At 43.3% G+C, this 17787-nt stretch overlaps 1 protein-coding gene across 2 annotated transcripts in view; it reads right to left on the reverse strand.

The window, feature by feature from the left end:
* rptor (regulatory associated protein of MTOR, complex 1) overlaps positions 1 to 17787 on the reverse strand; it is a 222743-nt gene that overhangs the window by 13998 nt on the left and 190958 nt on the right. Inside the window, exons 26-30 of one of the 2 annotated variants that reach the window (XM_083982130.1) lie at positions 14783 to 14888; positions 8466 to 8580; positions 8232 to 8356; positions 7106 to 7231; positions 3449 to 3496 (exon numbers count right to left, since the gene is read on the reverse strand). In XM_083982130.1, coding sequence (XP_083838256.1) covers positions 3449 to 3496; positions 7106 to 7231; positions 8232 to 8356; positions 8466 to 8580; positions 14783 to 14888 — 520 coding nt within the window. The remainder of the gene's footprint in view (positions 1 to 3448; positions 3497 to 7105; positions 7232 to 8231; positions 8357 to 8465; positions 8581 to 14782; positions 14889 to 17787) is intronic. The other variant, XM_083982131.1, reaches the window with a different exon arrangement.

Consider the following 17787-nt stretch of genomic DNA (forward strand, 5'->3'; position numbering starts at 1 on the left):
GCTCATAAAACCCATCACATAACTATATATATATAAATATACATACAGCTCTGGAAAAAATGAAGAGACCACTCCCAGAATTATCAGTGTCTCTAGTTTACTATTTATAGGTATGTGTTAGAGTTTTATTCTATCAACTACCGACAACATTTCTCCCAAAATTGAAAAAAAAAAGTCATTTAGAGCTTTTATTGGCTAATGACTAAACTAGTCTAAATAACAGAAATATCAAGTCTTTTCAGACCTTAATGCAAAGAAAACATGTTGATATTTATTCCTAAACAACACAGCAAGAATATTTTAACTCAGGAAGAGTTTATAAATCAGTTTTTGTGGAATAATGTCGATGTTTAATCCCAGCAGTGGTTTTTATAATCTTCCTATAAAACCAGATGTGGTTCAGGTGATGACCTCATCAGTGTCTCATTAAGTAGAATGAGTTGTGTTTGTGTTGGTATTTAGAAAAGAAAAGAAAAGAATGTCATACATGTAGAGATGCTTTTAAGAAACATTTGTGAAAGTGGTCTCTTAATTTTTTCCAGAGCTGTATACAGTCTGTGATTCAGACTTTGTCAAATATAGAGGAGGAGCTCAAACTTGTCAGAATTTAGCAAAACTATTCAGCGCATAAAATCAGTAAACATCTGGACTAAAACATCCTTAATGGAAAAACAAGTATTTGATCAAAGCCTCAGTTTCACTGTGGAAAGTTACCAAGGTTTATCCGGTGCAGACTTGTGAATGACCTGACACTGAGATGGGAAAGCCATCCACACCCATTTAAGTGGCTACTATCAAGTATGAAACCCCAACTTTTTTAAAGTTAGTTATCTGACAACAATCCAACGTGAGCCCTATCAGAGCCCCAAATTCACACAAGGCAACATCCTGTCCTGATACATGAGCAGTTGTTGAGTTTGGGTCAGGTAGATAAGCTCCAATCTCCTGGTTCTGGAGAGAGGGAGCGACTACAGACAAAACAAGTGAATGCGCCTTGGGGCATCATGTCTCATTTTCCTCAAACTTCCACGTGTGTCTCTCTCCCCTCTCAACTCTTCACAAAGTCCCTGGTCCTGGTTTTAGCGAGTTTCCAGAGCCCTGATGTTAACAAGTCACCAGGGAGCGCAGGCGAATGTAGAGCAGAAAACAGCGTCTGCCTCCCTGAAGCCAAAGACGACAGGACTGGCCTACTTTACTTACGCAGCCACAAGAAAAGAGAGGAGGGGCAGGAGGAGAACATAGCATTAATAAAAAGCAGAAAAGATATGAGAGAGATGAGGAGGGCCACACATTATTAACACTGTGTGCATCAGAATTTGTTAGTCTTGTTTGTCTAATGGACAGAAGAGTCTCTGCCTCTGACTCCAGCCTGTGATCTGGTCTGGTGGGTGTGTGTTTCTCACCAGCCTGGAATAAACACTACTTTAAAGGATGAGTCTGGAGTTTTTTGTCCAAAAATAAACGCTAGACTTATACAAATGAAAGCCGTCTTAATCATCACTATGGGCTTCTAGTCCTGTGTGGTGGTGGCTGTGTCTGCAGCGCTCCCCCCCCACCTGCCTGTATTTTGGTCTTTTGCTTTGTTTGTTGTGCACGGGGACGTTTCTGGGTGGAGAGCGAGAGAGTCGGTGTTTTCTCTCCAGCCAATGACGGAGCTCAGGTGAAGCTACGTGCAGCAGAGTAGGAGGGCTCAGGGCTGCTAGCCCCGCTAGCTGTCCTGGATGCTAGTGAGTGCTAGCATGTCTCTCTCTCTCAGCGGCAGCAGTCAGGACCGCAAAGAAAAAGAAATACAGTCTGAGTGAAGTTCTGCAGCCGTGGACGGGTACCTGTACGTCTCCGACAACTAAAGCCTCAACTGGTAACAAGTATGAGGGCCGTTGTGGTGAGCTAGCTCGATGCTAACTTCCGCTAGCGGTTAGCATCCACCGCTAACACCCTCTTCCCAGCTCACCACAACAGCCCTTCTGCTCGTTACAACACAACACTGGACGCCCGGGTATTGGAACATGGCTCCAGCGCTTCACTCACCAGTTTGAATGTTTGTTTACAAACTGCAATGAACTCCAGACTCTACCTTTAAGCACTGCCTCTAAATTTTCTTCTCTCATCTCTACACTCGTCTGCCTGTTTGTTTATCCAGCTCCTCTAACCCTTTACTGCATAAGAATTTTCTCACTTTTAACTAAACCCCCCCCCCCCCCCCCCCCCCCCCCCCCCCCATACCTCTCTGCACCGACGCCCCCTGCATACTAATGCAGCTGCAGAGGCTGCAGGGTAGTTTCTCCAGTCTGTGCCTGCCACACTTCCCTCATCTCACTGGTTCCTCTGGAGTTGAACAGGCTGATCCCTCCGGCGAGACGGACTGGGTGGCTCCGCGCTATTAAACTCACACAGCACCAACTCCCTCCCAATTAAACGCTGACACCTTTGGGACTGGCTTGAATTAGTGTTTTTTTTTTCATACATAAGAGAGGCCAGTGTGAGGTGAGGATGAGGAATGGGGACAGTGTCTGTTTGAAGAGTGAACCTGGATGGCAAAATCTACATTCTTCTTTAAATATGCATCTCTTCTTTTGGCCAATACTTTTCATTCTAATACTCATTATGCATTTTTTTTGTCCGTAACTGACGGCAAAACCCCTCCCACAGTTACAGTACTACTCTGTATGCTGTTCTCAGAGTCTAAGCTATCATCTGTTCTTTGATTTGGGGACATTTACACTCCGGCAGCCACAAGACATGATGAATATTTAACTTCAAAAAATAATTGACATCAAGTCTTTCTGTACCATTAACCTGTGAGGACTGACCTTTTCCCTGGAATATTCTGATTTAACCTTTAGCCACAGACTTTTACCCTGATAACATGTATCTGGCCATCAAGCCAATCACTAATGACTGCTTTTACAGGCTTTTCATTGTAAAATGAATCACCTGCATATACCAGGAAGTCATCTGGAGCGTACTGTCAAATGACTCATGGAGCCAACGTTAGCGTAATTAGCTGGTGATAAATTAGACTGCAGCAGCAGTTATCATTTCAGCTGACAGATCCACAGCCGAGGACTAAGAATAAGAAGCGTCTGCTTTTGTACATCACTTCCTGTAATCAAGGCTGCATTGTTTCACAAATGGAGAAGTTTTAGAGCGACACATGCTGTGCAGATTAGCAGTGGGTGCTCAATTAAACAACCTGTGTGTCCAACTTGTTGAATGTTAGAGGTACATTATTTCTACTTTTTCCAAGCTTCTAAACTTTGGGACGATCGCAAGGGATGGAGTGATGGAGCATCACCGGACAGATGAAAGGATGTAAGATGGCAGTGGTGAGGGCAGTAAGAGAAACCAAACCCAAAAAAAAGAGAAAAAAAGGCTGGCTGTCTGCTGTTTAGTGCAGTACCTTTTGCTCTGGGAGAGAGGGAGTAGAGAAGAGAATGGCGACACTCACCTCCTTGCTTACTCCTGTCAAGATAGATGGAAACCCTTCTGGCCAGACCTGCGAGCAGATGGCGGGAGGGGAGGGGAGGGAGAGGGGGGGCAAATGGAAGAGGGGGGCGGGAGGGAAGAGAGCAGGAATGCAACAAAGCAAGCAACAAATTAGCAAGGACCCCTGTGCATGCAAAATCCACATGTTCACACACTCAAAAAGTATGAATTCATGAGTATAGTCCACATGCAGAGGGCTGAACAAGGCTGCAGCTTCCCAAATGACCAACAGTGAGATTCTGGGATCAAAGAGCGGATGGAGAGACTGAGGCAGGAGCTGAGCTGCTGCCTCTGCATCATAAACAGGAGCTGGGGGAAGCCGCCGCTGTAGGACACAGAATCCCAAATCCCCCTCACTACATGGTTAAAAAAGCAGGCGGGGCGGAGCTGCTGCCGCACTGGAGAGGATGTGTGCGGCCGGTTAATAAATCAGTTCATTTAATAGCACCAAACAACAGGTTAATGCAGGGTGCGTTATTGTGGAGCCGTACATCATGTGGCAAACCACTTCCTGCCTTGTTCAGCCTCGCTCTTGAGGGGAAACAAACACAAAACAATATCAAAGAAACAGCAAAGTAACGAGAAGCCAGACAAGGTCTGCAGAGGTGGTTCCACTGATGAAAAACAGCACACAAGCATGTTATTGGACGACAGGGAAGAGGATGAGGGAGGACGGGTTGTGCGGGTGTGTGTGTATGTGCGTGAAAGAGAGAGAGAGAGAGAGTGTGTTGGTGTCTCCTTGAGAAACGCTCAGTCTTGCAGCGAGGAGATTTTAGCCAGCACAAAGACAGGCTTGTGTAATATTTCATCGGGTTCTACATTATTAATGCTGCTGAGGCAACGCTAAAAATCTGAAAAATTCAAAACCAAACATATAATTATTGTACTCCATCTGAAAGGCATTCCAAGTAATGGTAATAACACTAAACTGATTACTGAGCCACGGAGGGGTGGGGGGTGTGAGCTAATGCAGAAAGGAAAAAACTGAGTGTGTGTTTGTTTTAGAGTTTGCAGAGAGTTTTGATGTTTTCTGCAACGTTCGAAAAAAAAAAAAAAAAATCGGAGCTGTATTTGTTGAAGACGGACTCTTCTTCCGTCAAACTTTTCCTGGAGAGACGTCAGTCGAGTGGCTGTTTATATTAAAATTGATGCCTCGGCTCTCGTCTGACTGAAGCTGCTACAGCGACTGTCACGAACCAAACATCCAGGATAACAAGCAGCACACCATTAAATGTTAAAGTCTTAGTGAAAAACAAGGCTGGGAGCTCGCAGTGGGAGAGTCCTGGGCAGAGGAGGAGTCTCTCTCTCGGCGCAATTTGTGTCGGCAGCCGTGCAGACGGTGACGGTAGTTCAGTGTGTCAGCTCTCCCCGGGTCCCCGCGGGGCGCAGGTGACTCTGTGGCTTTGTAATGATGGAGAAACATACACGCAACGGCCACGAGCGCTCCATAGCTGTAGCACACACACCCAGTCAGCCGGTGAGTCAGCCAGCCTTGACAGCTTGGCTCCAATTATCCAAATGTGTGTCTTATTGTATATGAGACATGCTCTGGAACTTAGTCCATCCACACATAACTTGTTGTGCTCGTACTAATATGCAAGGTCACAGTTTAAAACTTTTTTCCCCCCCAGACAGACACCAGGAGTGGTAGTTAATTATTGCATTTCTAAACAGCTTATTAAGCACTTGGAGAAACATGCAATCACTCCTACAGCTGTCACAGTTCCTCCAAAAACTTCCCTGTCCCAGAAAAGATGGCTGAGAAATGCTCCAGGCAAAAAAAAAAAAAAGAAAGAAAAAGTGGAGCAGTGGAGAGAGTAAAGAGAGAGAGGGGGGGGGGTGGTGGTGGTGGTGGTGGTGGTGGTAACCCTGCACAACGCTGAAGTGGATGTCTCTGACAAGTGTGTACTGTGGGTGTCAGGCCTGCTTCAAATATTTGCAAATAACTTCGCCTCACGAATTATGGAAGTGTGTCAACACATGAAGTAAACACGGCAGAGGATCCAGCAGTGTCCACAGTCCACGTCCAAAAGAATCAATAAGATGAACTCAAGTCCGACAAAAGACCGAGCAATCACCTGTTGCCATGGTTCTGGCCCTGTGTGAGCCTCTAAACAGGTTCAACTCAGAAATGACAGGTGCACGATGACAGATGTGACAGGAAAGGACAGCGAGGCTGGCAACAGGCCGAGAATTAGCATTAAACTCACTCTGAGTGATGGAACTAAATTCAGAGTCTGTGACAGAAACAACCTGCAGCAGGCTGGAGACAACTGTGTTGAACTCTGGCTTCATTTCTTATTCCATCGGGTCAAATGAGTTAATGTTAGGACAGCGAGTCACGCACTCTGCCGGGTCTGTGTGTGTGCTCTACATACTGACCTGCTTTTTATGACGACCCAGTCATAGTGTGTCTGACCCATTCAGTGACCAGTGGTTGGTCAGCGGAGCTTCAACATCTGTTACTTTCAATAGTTCTGACTTTTTTGTCCTCACTTAAAACTTAAGAATAAATACACAAACAAAGTTTCCTATAAAGCAAATCCTAACCATACAGGATTTACTTTTCATAAATCATCAGTGCCAGAATATCTTCTCCACTTGATGGTTCAGTTATGTGGTGTAGATTGAGAGCAGAGCAGCAGGAGCACGGCAGTGAAAGAGCTCATCTGCTGAAGCTTTATCCTGTCATCAGACTGCTCTTTTCCATGAAACACTGAACATTACTACACACCAGCTCACCTACAGTACAATACACACTGGACTACTCAGCAGATCAGCTGTTAAAGTCAGAATGAGTTAAAGGGATAGTTCAACATTTTGGCAAATTGGCCCATTGCCAAAATCCCTATAGTTTTAGGAGTAGGTTCGTTACCTTTAATTTTCGGTTAAGCTATTTTTAGAACGGCGGAGCAGAGCCGCGAGCTGCTCTCGCTGCTTGTCTGCTGCTTGTTTTGGAGGTAAATTCATGCAAATCCGCTGATGCGCGTTCCCGTCGGGGGCAGTTCTTCGGCAAGCAGTCTCGAAAACAACTCCGTCTCGTAATGTTACATTATTATCTCATAGTGTGGTGAATGTGCAGGTCACAAATTGTCCACCAGAGCGTTTTGGAGTTGTTGGATTGTGTGTTTGATGAGTTTGATGAGGGAAAGCCCAGAAATATCGCGCACCGTGCAGAGCTCACGTCACTGCCCCGCCGATCTAAAAAGAGCTTGCACCGACAATTAAAGGTAATGAACATACTCCTAAAACTATAGGGATTATGGCAATAGGTGATTTTGCCAAAATGTTGAAATATCCTTTAAAAATGAGTGTCCGACCTGAACACCTAGGCTGGGCCTAGATCTACCTCACTTTGTGTTTACTATTATGAAACACCAGTTCAGTACTACAGGCTGGAACAGTCTACAGTTATACCATTTAGTAAAAGCACTGGAAAAGAGAAAGTGGAGTCCTGTCCCACCTGGATGCTCTGTGGGTTGGATGGTGAGGGAGTGTAAGTGGGATGGGGTGGACAGTGGGGCAGTCGGTGAGTTACTAAAGGTGTATTATGTACTGTGAATTGTGGGAGTATGGATCGGTGGGGGGGTACATAATAATATAGAGCATTGATCTTTACTGTGGGCGCTGGCAGAGGGCTGACCTCGGGTAGTGGGCAGCATGTCGGAGAGACCCTGCCAAGCCGTCACCATCTCTGGGTTCTTCTGGTCGGCAAAGTTCTTCCAGATGCGTAACGCTCCGTCATCTGGAAAAGAGGGGGGGGAGTTGGTGGATGGAGAGAGAGAAAGACAGAGAGTCAGGAAAGTCAAGTGGATGGAGAGAAAGACTGAAGAGGAAAGGTGTGCGAGAAAACGGTGCGGCGCACAGAATGGGCTCTCGTTTGTATTCAGAATGGATTTGGAGGCGCGTGTTGATGTGATGAAAAACCTTGAACTCTTTCAAAACATGCAACACACACCTGACGCGCCCATGAGCACACAAACACACTTCAGTCGAGTGTTGAGCAGCATCTTAAAAACCTCTCAGCCTGAAAACCTCCGTCTGAATGGTGTTGCTGACAGAGCTGAGACGCCGCTGCAGATAAAACATGTCCGTGCACTCTTATGAGGAAGCCATTACAATCCATAAAAGTCCTCATTGATTTACATTCACTGTTTCACTTTTTTTTCTCTCTTTTAAAAAAAAATGGTGTATATTTTTTATTGCTACTTTCTTCCCTGGTATTCTTTCGGAGCACGCCTGATGGAGAGAGGCTGAATAAGTGCACATTATATTTTGATGAGATGGATTTTAAATGTATTAATTCCTCAGCTCGTTTCAAGGTTTCAGGAAGTGTGCGATGAAATACAACATTCATTCTTAGTTCAACGTTACGCAAAGACAAAACAAAATAAATATATTTCTGCATGTTTTAATGCAGAGTTGTTTCCTGCAGTTCCTCTGGGTTATGAAGATAAAGCCAGGGAGGGTAATTGCTTTGTTCTGTTGATGAATGATGATGAATACACATGAGTGTGTGTGTGTGTTTGTGTGTGTCTTTGTGGGGGTTAGAGTCAAGTGTTTAAAGCTCGTTGCTGCTACAAATGAGTGTCTTTGCGATTCCCACTGTGCTGGTGGGCGTGAATGAATCTTTGAGATCCTCCCTAACGGAGTTTTACTCTTTCGCCAACTTGAGTTTTTACTCGGCGTGTGTGTGTCACTGCCTGTTCTAAACTTCACCATGTGTGTGAGTGTGTGTTTCAAACCTGTTGCAGTGAGCAGTAATGAACAGTCATGGCCGTTCAGGTACTCCATGGCTGTGATGCGAGTGTAACGAGGGTTTCCGTTGTAGAAGTAGTCCAGCCGCTCGCCCTTCTCCCAGTCCCAGAAACTACAACACACACACACACACACAGTCACAAACTTCATCATTTACATCACCATCCTCTTAATTATCACTGGTTTTCTCATCTAGTGTGTGTACTGTATGTGTCTCTGACCAGATGCTGTCCTTGTCGGCCACAGCGATGCACGTGTTGAAGGGATGGAACTTGACAACAGACGGAACTCCGGGGTTACGGTTGATGAATATTTGATCGTCCAGACGGGAAACACCTGTAATGGAGGAAGGGTCAGAGTGAGGGCAGCTGGAAAAAGAGGTGGAAATCCAAACTCAAATCTTGATTTGATGTGTTCTTAGTCTGTACTGAGTCTGATGCTGTAAAACATCCACATTATTACTGTAAAACCAGTTACTGCATGTTTTAGTGTCAGACACTGACTACACCTGCTGCTCCTCAGTCCTAAAACCTAAAGATTGGTGAGCACTTCTGGTTCCCTTGTCCCAAACTGAACGGATCTTTGGTCAAATATTTGAACTAAGGTTTGTGGTTAACACAAGACAGTGTCATATGTTACTCTACAAGACAGTAAAGATACATGGCATGGTGTCTTTAAACTTGTGCGTCCTTAAAAAAGGCAATTTACCAACAGGTGATTTAATGTCTTTGTGACTATTATACATCATCACAATAATGAAAAATAACCCAGCAATCAGAAGTCCATCTTCAGACATGTGTTAACGCTTGTGCTCTTGTAAACACTTCCTAACTTTGAGGTCGGGCCTTTGTTGAAGTCAGAGCTGAATCCAAACTGTTTGGAGATTTAGTGGATCTGTATGAGAGGAGGAGAGAGTGTCTGTGACGTGGTTCATCTACAGCTTAAAGGTGTTCACAAATGGCCGTTTGTCCTGTTCGTCGCGCCTCCTTCTACGAGTTTCCACGAGTTTACCCGAATAAGGAAAACAAATTTGATTGGTCGTTATCGAGCGGGCGGGATATTCAATGTTTGGGGCGAGACCGAGCTCAGTGTGTGTACTGTATGTGCGTCTCAGACGTTTGATTGACGGATGACGGATCCATTGGCATTTGCTCTTGAGTCGTAAGCAACGTGACACATAATCTGTGCGCCTGCATTATCCAATGCGAAAAAAAATACCACACTTTCATCAATTTTGCACAAAGTTTGGGCTCCATCCTCTGATAAATGAGTTATTACACTCATGTTAAGATCCATAGTGGACTCAAGTTCAATTTTCTTTTCTGAACACCTTTAACATTCATGTTCTACTTTAGGTGACTGTATTTTTACTTTAGAAAAATAATAAAACTTGTGTTCATTTGTGAAAGTATCACAACACTTTATTTGACAAAGTTTATTTTGCAATAAATGTGAAAATCTCTTGAGGAAAACCTGGTGATGCCTCCTCCCAGGGTGGTGAACAAAAATCATCATCATCATCTCTCTATACAGTCATAGTAGTATTCATTTCTTATTTCTTTAAACCCTTTATTTGTATCCAGCTCAAATCTTTTTCTCTGATTCCACAATGATGTAACATAGAGAAGTGTCTCAGTACGTCCTGGCTTCCCCACCCTGCCCTGTAGGGAGCCCACTTGTTCCTACTGAAAACATACAACTTTAAAATGGAACAAAAAAAATATACCGGTAGTTTCTTTTTCTCCGAGTAACTTCCTCAAATGCCTGAGCGCTGTAGGGGGACCGGGAGGAAATAGTTGGTTTCTTGGGGACTATTACAAGCAGCAAATGAATACACATTTGCTGTTCAGTAGAACAACATGTAGTATATAGAGCAGCAGGATGATGCATGTGTGATTCAGCAAAAAGAACAGTGTGTGTGTGTGCATTGATGTGTTTTTAATGAGGTTTATAAAACAGAGGAATATGACATGTCAGGCTTTGGCTCCACAGGCAATAACTGTAATGTTACTGCTGTTATGGTTTTGTTAGTTATAAAGCATGATCAAGGCCCTGAACCTGAAACTGTAAATGTTTGAATTTGAGAGTCTGGACCAAAGCAACATAATAAGACCAAAACAAAATATACAGCAGCAAAAGGGCCCAACATGGCTGATACAGAGTGTGTACAGAGTCTGCAGGAAGGAACGTAGGTATTCACAATACTCACACACATTGACCTGCCACCTGTAATTACAAACATCAGATTTTTTGACTCCCCCCTTTCATGTTTCACCAGCGTTACAAAACAAAAGACAGGCAACTTCACTGGTTGCACATGTGCACAAGTAGATGACAAATTTACTGGCACTGTCCCAAATTTTAGGGGCAAAATGCCCCCATTTAGGGGAAGTCTGGAACCCTGTTTAACAGTGAAACACAATAATCAATAGTGTTAGCTATTTAAAAAAGACTTTGTATGAGTGTTTATTTTGCACAATTAAAGCAGAAGTAAGCGATATTTTTGTGTTAATATAAGTCTTAAATAGTTATATCTTCCGACAGCAATCACTTACATAGAGTGTTTGGTCTGAAACACGGGTCTGTCAGTCACTCTGCTCTGCTCTGAGCCGAGGAGAAAACTTTTCTCGTATCCTACAATTTTTATCCAATGAGGAGAGAGAATGGCATGAAGGGCTGTGTGTGCAGCCAAGGGATGCGCGTGAATGTGGTGACGTAGGGACGAGGACCAATAGATCCATGACGAGGGCGGGGGCTGCTAACTCCGTCGGCTGACAAGAAGTTATGGTGCGTTCAAGGCAGCCCGTAACTCGTGTTTTTCCGACCTGTGAAGTCGTACCAGTTCGATCTGGTACGAGTTCACGGGTCGGAAGTTACGAGTGGCCGTTATAGTGACTTTCACAGGCAACAGGATGGAGAAACGCGAGTTGCGGGTTGCCAGGAACGCTACAAAGTCGTAAGTCCTGACTTGAAGCTGTAACTTACGGTTTCAAAAGCCTGCCTGGAACGCAGCATTAGCCAAAACGACCGGATCGCTTACTTCTGCTTTAACCTACTGTATGTTATAGACATATTTAATTTGAATGTTTAATTTTGGCCCGCGACCCTCCACCCCGATTCATTTTTGGCCCTTGACTGAGAAGAATTTGGGCACCCCTGTACTAGACTTTACAGTTCTCTAACTGAAGATGGCTGTATAAGGAGATTTCCACAACTAAGATGAATCCATAAAATGTCACTGATCTGTAGCTGTGAATATGACAGGACAGAAAAACGGCTGCAGAGCATTTCTAACCAGCTTTTATGACTGGTATGAAAGACTGAGTGAGGGGGAAGGAAGGCTTCCAGCCCTGCCACGCTGCTGTGGAGGGGAAAGGAAGTAAACATATGACACACTATAAGGTACTGAGAAAACCAGTCTCAGCGTGTGCACCCCTCTGGCAGTTTGTGATGGGAGTGTAACACGGCGCCAACAACACGCTAGTGCAACCCATAAGTTCACCCCCCCCCCCCCCCCCCCCAGTATGTTGTCATGGCAACAGCAGCTGTCGGTTTCTCCAGCCTGTCCTTGGCTACCTGAATGCGCTCGAGACCGAAACATAACGAGACGAAAAAGAATGAGAATGAGGAAAGAAAAGAAAAAAAAAATTCTATCAAGAATTCATCACAGATGCAGCTGGGATGTAACAACGCACTCGGAGGGAAAAAGTATGTATGAGAGCCGGATAATCATCATTGATTTGCTTTTGTTTGTGCTGTTTGACGCCACATTCGATATGGAATCAGTGTAAAATCTGATATGACCCCAAGCACCGTGGTGCTGTGCTTCATTTTGCATCAATAAACGAAGAAGAAAGAAACAGTGAAAACAGCTTCAGCTTTATAAACTAAAGGATTTCTGTATATTTCTTATTCTGAGACTTGCCTCTAAATCATCTCTCTCTCTCCATCTCACTCTCTCCTGCTCTCATCTGGTCTCTCTGGAGGGAACAGACTGAATGAGGGCAACCCCACTACTTCTCTCTCAGAAAACCCAGGATGGAGGGGAATTCAATGATTTAGCGAGGAGCCAGGAAGAGAGGGAGAGACGTACGCGTGAACAAGACTCTGACGCCATTCGCCTCGTGACCGCGTATGTGTGTGTGTGCACGTGTGTGCATGGTGGGGGCTGCCAGTGACGTTGGGAGTGTTAGATATTCTGTTTGAGAGAGCTCTGACTTCACTTGGGGAGTGTGTGTATGCTGGCACCCTGGGCTCTTCAATGAGTAGAGTTTGTGTGTGTGAATGTGTGTGTGTGTGTGACTGCGAATCATGAATGGGGCTGTTCCTGACTGTAGACCCTCTCTTCATCACTGTGAATCATCTGCACACTCGCTGACGTGTCTGCAACACCAGTGTTCCCCGGTCTGGCCTGTGGAACAGTCTCTGTATTAATCCAGTGGGCGCAGCCAGGTCATATATTTACTAGGGCTACCGTAACGACTGACCGGGGGGGCGCGATCGTAGCGGAAATAATGACAGTAATGGCAAACAAACACTGCATATCTCCAAAATCAGGCAGGTTTCCAGGATGCCAAGTCGCCTACTCATTTTAATGTAACAATTGTTGATGAGAACCGGTGTCAAAAAGGAAATAAGGAAGAAAAAAAAACCATAGACCAGAGCAGCTTTTTTATGCAAATGAGAATGACTGATGCATCCTGGGTAATTTAGGGGCAGCACCCGGCATTTTTACATTGCACTCAGTGGCTTTCTGTGTTTTGATGGAGCATAGACTAACTAACAATCAATTTGAATGTTTCATTTTTTGTTTCTTTTGTAGCACTATGTCTCATAATTATTTTGACACCCTCTTTGAAACCCACCGTTCACGCTATCTTTTCTTAATCTCAATTAATTAATCTACCGGTATGCTCATTTAGCCTCCCACAATGATCAATGACCCCACAAAGTGGCCAGACACGAGGCATCAAACAAACGCTAGCTTTTCCTGAAAATAGATGAAAACAAAACTCCTCCTCTCTCCTCCAGCCGCTTGCTAGTTGTAGGGAAGCCCTGACGAGTCGATTACCAAGTGCAGTAGAAAAGTCAGGAGTCAAGTGATGTTTAGTTCCAAAAATGCAGCAGCTTTGCTGACTGTGACCGTTTGAGCAACTCAACTCTGTTCATTTCTCTGTCAACACTCTAGTTATTGTTAGAAACAGAGAGGGAAGACAGATCGACTCGTCAGGGCTTCCCCGTAACGAGTAAGAGTCGGTGAGATTTGTTTTTGTCTGTTTTCAGGCAAAGCTAGCGGTAGTTTGATGCCTCATATTATGGGCTGGGACCCTCTTTGTACTGTTGCTGAAGTCAGGTGCTGTTCTGAGCATTATTTGTGGCTATGAGTGGCGTTTTGATGCGGTTTGCTGGTGGAGGAATCGACAGCAATGTGGTATCTTGTGGTCTTTGCTTAAGTTGCGACAACTAGAGAAGCTAGCGGTCGGCAAACTTGATCTCTCGAGGGGGGGGGGTTACTCAGTGTCACGGTGTGATAGACCAGCAGTTAAACTTACATCGGAGTGTCCCTTTAAATACACAACTTCTTCTTTCTATTCCTGTGATGTTATATTTTTGTCTCCCTGTAGTGTAAAAGAACTCTCCAACATGCTATATAGACATCGGCTGTATTTCTGCATCATTATTATGACTGATACAAAGAGCAAGAACTTTCTGGTTTTAGAATCTAGCAGCCAGTGTTAGCTCCTGGCCTTTCTGTTTGGTTCTGTGTTGTTTCTTCTGTTAGCTTTTGGTCTCCAGTCATAAAAACCAGAGCAAACCCCTGAGCTTGTTTCTTTCCTCAGCAGTTAGTATCTTTGTCTGTGTGTAGTTTGAGGCTGGACAGACAGTGTGCTGTGGTTTTATCACGTGTTTCTGTTGTAGCTGCTGTTGAAAATGAGGTTGCTGCGAGCAGTAAAAGAAGCAAGCAGAGAATGTGCCATAAAACCACGACAAAGGGCTAAAAAAGGTGAGTAAACTCCACAGACCTTTACAACTGTATCTATAAATACCTCTTCTCATGTCTGATTTGCATGTTAAATGCTTTTTTAACAATGGTAATGATGTTTAACTCCTCATTTCTTCAGCTTCTCGTCTTCTCATCATCTGCATGTGTGTTCATCAGACTCAAATGCCTCATGGATATAATGTGCTCCATTAATAACTTGGCTTTTATAGGACATGAGAGCAGTCAGGTCATGTGATGGCAGGTCTGGGATGACATTTGGATAATTGGTTTCAATTCATTTCCAGCTATCTGTAGAAATGATCTCCTCATTTATTGTCCAACAAACAGTCTTTTCTCTCCAGATTTTTCTCACCAGACAGAGTTTCATGTAAATGACTTTTGTTTATGATGAATTCACTTTCATTAATGTGCATAAGGGAATACATCTGTGTGTGTGTGTGTGTGTGTGTGTGTGTGTGTGTGTGTGTGTGTGTGTGTGTGTGTGTGTGTGTGTGTGTGTGTGTGTGTGTGTGTGTGCGCGCGCGCGTCACTAACCTCTTTGTGTGATACTGCGGCTCTGCCTCCTCACCCGGGCGTTCCTCAGGAACCTCCACTGCCGCTCCATCCTCACCTGGCTCTCCAGGTCATGCTCCTCTGGGATCTAAGGGGAGGGATGGATCAACAGGGACAGGGACAGAGAGATTAACGTGCTGACTCCACTTCTAAGGATGAGCAGATGGTTTACACGTTTTGCAACCTCAGTGAAAACACAGAAATACAGTGGCAGTATAAAAGACATTAACTGTTTTAAGAGGACCACATCAGGCCAAAAACAATACGACACATCAGCTCTAAACCTGCTGCCTCCGACAAAACATCGCCGCCGGCCGACCAGGGGATCTGGAAGTTTTATTTTTGAAAAATATGACAAAGATAAAAGAATAAAGAATAAAAGTTGATATAAAACATGGGAGCAATGTTCTTGTAAACAAACAGTTCTATTCATTGTTACTCATTACGATGCACTGTGGATCTTGGAGGCCTAATTAACGCGCATTCCTTCCCCCAGTAACAAGCAAAGCTGATTTTATGAATATTTTTAAACCCACAATGTTTACATCATGGACAAACAACAGGAAGTGGGTCTCACATTACCCCGTATGTCTCTGCCCTTGTGACACTCATCACATCACATTACAGTGAATGTTGACACAAATATTAAGCCGATGTTGTTTCAATCAAAATCAATGATACAAACAGTAATAATTGATAGTGTCAACAGTTTCACACATGTCTGTTTTATAAAGGTGGTCTACAGGCAACATGCTCTTTGGGTCATAACAATAACGGCAAATAACTTAATAATTTTTCCCATTTTAAATGGAATAAAGCCAATAATGTAATAACTTGCCAATAATGAAATATATTGTTTGAGCCAATAATGATAATGTTACAAGTTATTATATTATTTGCGGGTTATGTTTTTTTCCCTAGTATTTAAAACCCCTTTGAAAATGTAATAACTGGTGCTGATAATGTAATAAAAATGTATCACTTTATTTTTTTTATTTTAAGGGTAGAAGATGTCAATATGTTAAAACTTGATGTGTTACAATGAGGTTGTTGATGGCCTACTATGCCGTTAATACTAGGCCAATAACGTAAAAACCAGCCAATAATGTAATCATTTATTACATTTATGACACATACAATGCCAACAATGAATGTAATAATTTATTATATTATTGGCAAAAAATAAGTTACTTTATTGGCTCAAAGATTGCATTACATTATTGGCTTTATTACATTTAAAATGGCCAAAATGATTAAGTTATTGGCAGTTACTAAGTTTTGGGTTGCTCCAAACTCTAAGGATGAGGTCACAACATGTTCTCCACTGAACTCACAGTGACAATATAAAACTTTTCAACTTGTTCTCACCATGGTTCGGGCTTTACTAACTTTTCCACCTCCAGTGAACCTCACGCTTTATGCACCCACAGCTGTTCACATCCCATCATACGAACAGTGTTAACTTTATTAAGTCTTATGTAATAAACGGCCCCCCGCAGACTTTGTGCATAGGCTCACTTTAAGAGAACATAACTCCTGCTCTGACATGACATTAAATATGCAGAGGTGATATCAAGCTGATTCATGTCATTTTACAAAGAAGTATTAAAGTTGTAGATTAAAACTTTGACGTTGTTAATATTAGAAATAAACAAAGAACGGAGGAAGGCAACTGAGGTTAACTAATACTGTGTGTTTATCCATGGTGGTTGCCAGGGTGTGTTTATTAAGCACATTTATACAGCCAGGCCTCCCATGCCTACTTAATTTTAAACAGCCTAAAATACACACAACACCACACACACACAGTGTGCCGTTTGATTATACAATTACTGTGTGCAATCAGTGTTCCTGTTATGGCATCGCTCGGTGTTGCTTTTCAGGAAACATTTAACACCTCTGAGTGGAGCTTGTGAATAAATACATTTCTATATGCGACGCTGTGTGTGCAGAATGTGTTTCTGTGCAGTAAGTGTGTACAGTCAAGTTTTGTGCATCCCATAAAGTGTCTCTGAGGCTTTATGGTCTCTGAGTGGGCCTGGACGGTGGCAGGTTTAGCAGAATAACGCGTTTTGGAGGTTGACTTATTCCTGCAGATGAGAGGTTGACAGAATGTGTGTGTTGTTAATGTAATGTAGAATGAAACTGTGAGGTAGAACAGTGTGTGTGTGTGTGTGTGTGTGTGTGTGTGTGTGTGTGTGTGTGTGTGTACAGTATGTCTTTGATTGTGTGGAAATGCTTGGCACCATCATTTTGGTGTTGTGAGGACATTTGGTTGGTCCTTACAATATGAGTTATTTGAACATGGAGACTTGTGGTTCTTATGGTTCTGGTGAATAAGCTTTACATTAAGGGTAGTGTACAGAGTGCATTATATCTAACATGCACGGCTGGAAATATGTGATTTATGTATGCGGTAAAACAGATTAATGAACTGTTGTAACTGCTTGTTGTCTTCTGAGAAGACTTTTTACAGCATTTACAAAAATCAGACTTATTTAGCTGAACCAGCACAAGTGAGGTCGGGCTCTGAAGAAGTGGTGTGGGATGGGCTTGAAGCAGGACACTGAGCAGGCTAAATCATGTTCCTCCACTCTCTCTCCACTCTGAAAACCGTATGTTTTTGGATCAGTCTTGCTGATGACGAAAAAGACTTTTTCAAAGTGTTGCCATGACTGAGACCAGTGATTTCAAACATCGTGGTCATTAGCAGAAGCAAGAGAAATTCAGTTATCATCATTTTCTTCCTTACAGTGCCTGTAGAAAATCAGCATACCCCTTTGAAATAGTGAGATATTTTGTCATACAGGCTGAAATCAAAAACCATTAAAATAATACTTAATACTTCATAGATCCAACTATTGCTTTCATTACAGTCATCAGTCTCTCTGAAAATGTCTCCACCAGCATCGCACACCTAGATTATGGAATATTTAACCATTCTTCTTTGCAGAATTGTTCAAGTTCAGTCAAATTCTGTGGTGAGT

Source organism: Trachurus trachurus (genome assembly GCF_905171665.1).
Source record: "Trachurus trachurus genome assembly, chromosome: 1".
In the NCBI taxonomy this organism is placed as follows: domain Eukaryota; kingdom Metazoa; phylum Chordata; class Actinopteri; order Carangiformes; family Carangidae; genus Trachurus; species Trachurus trachurus.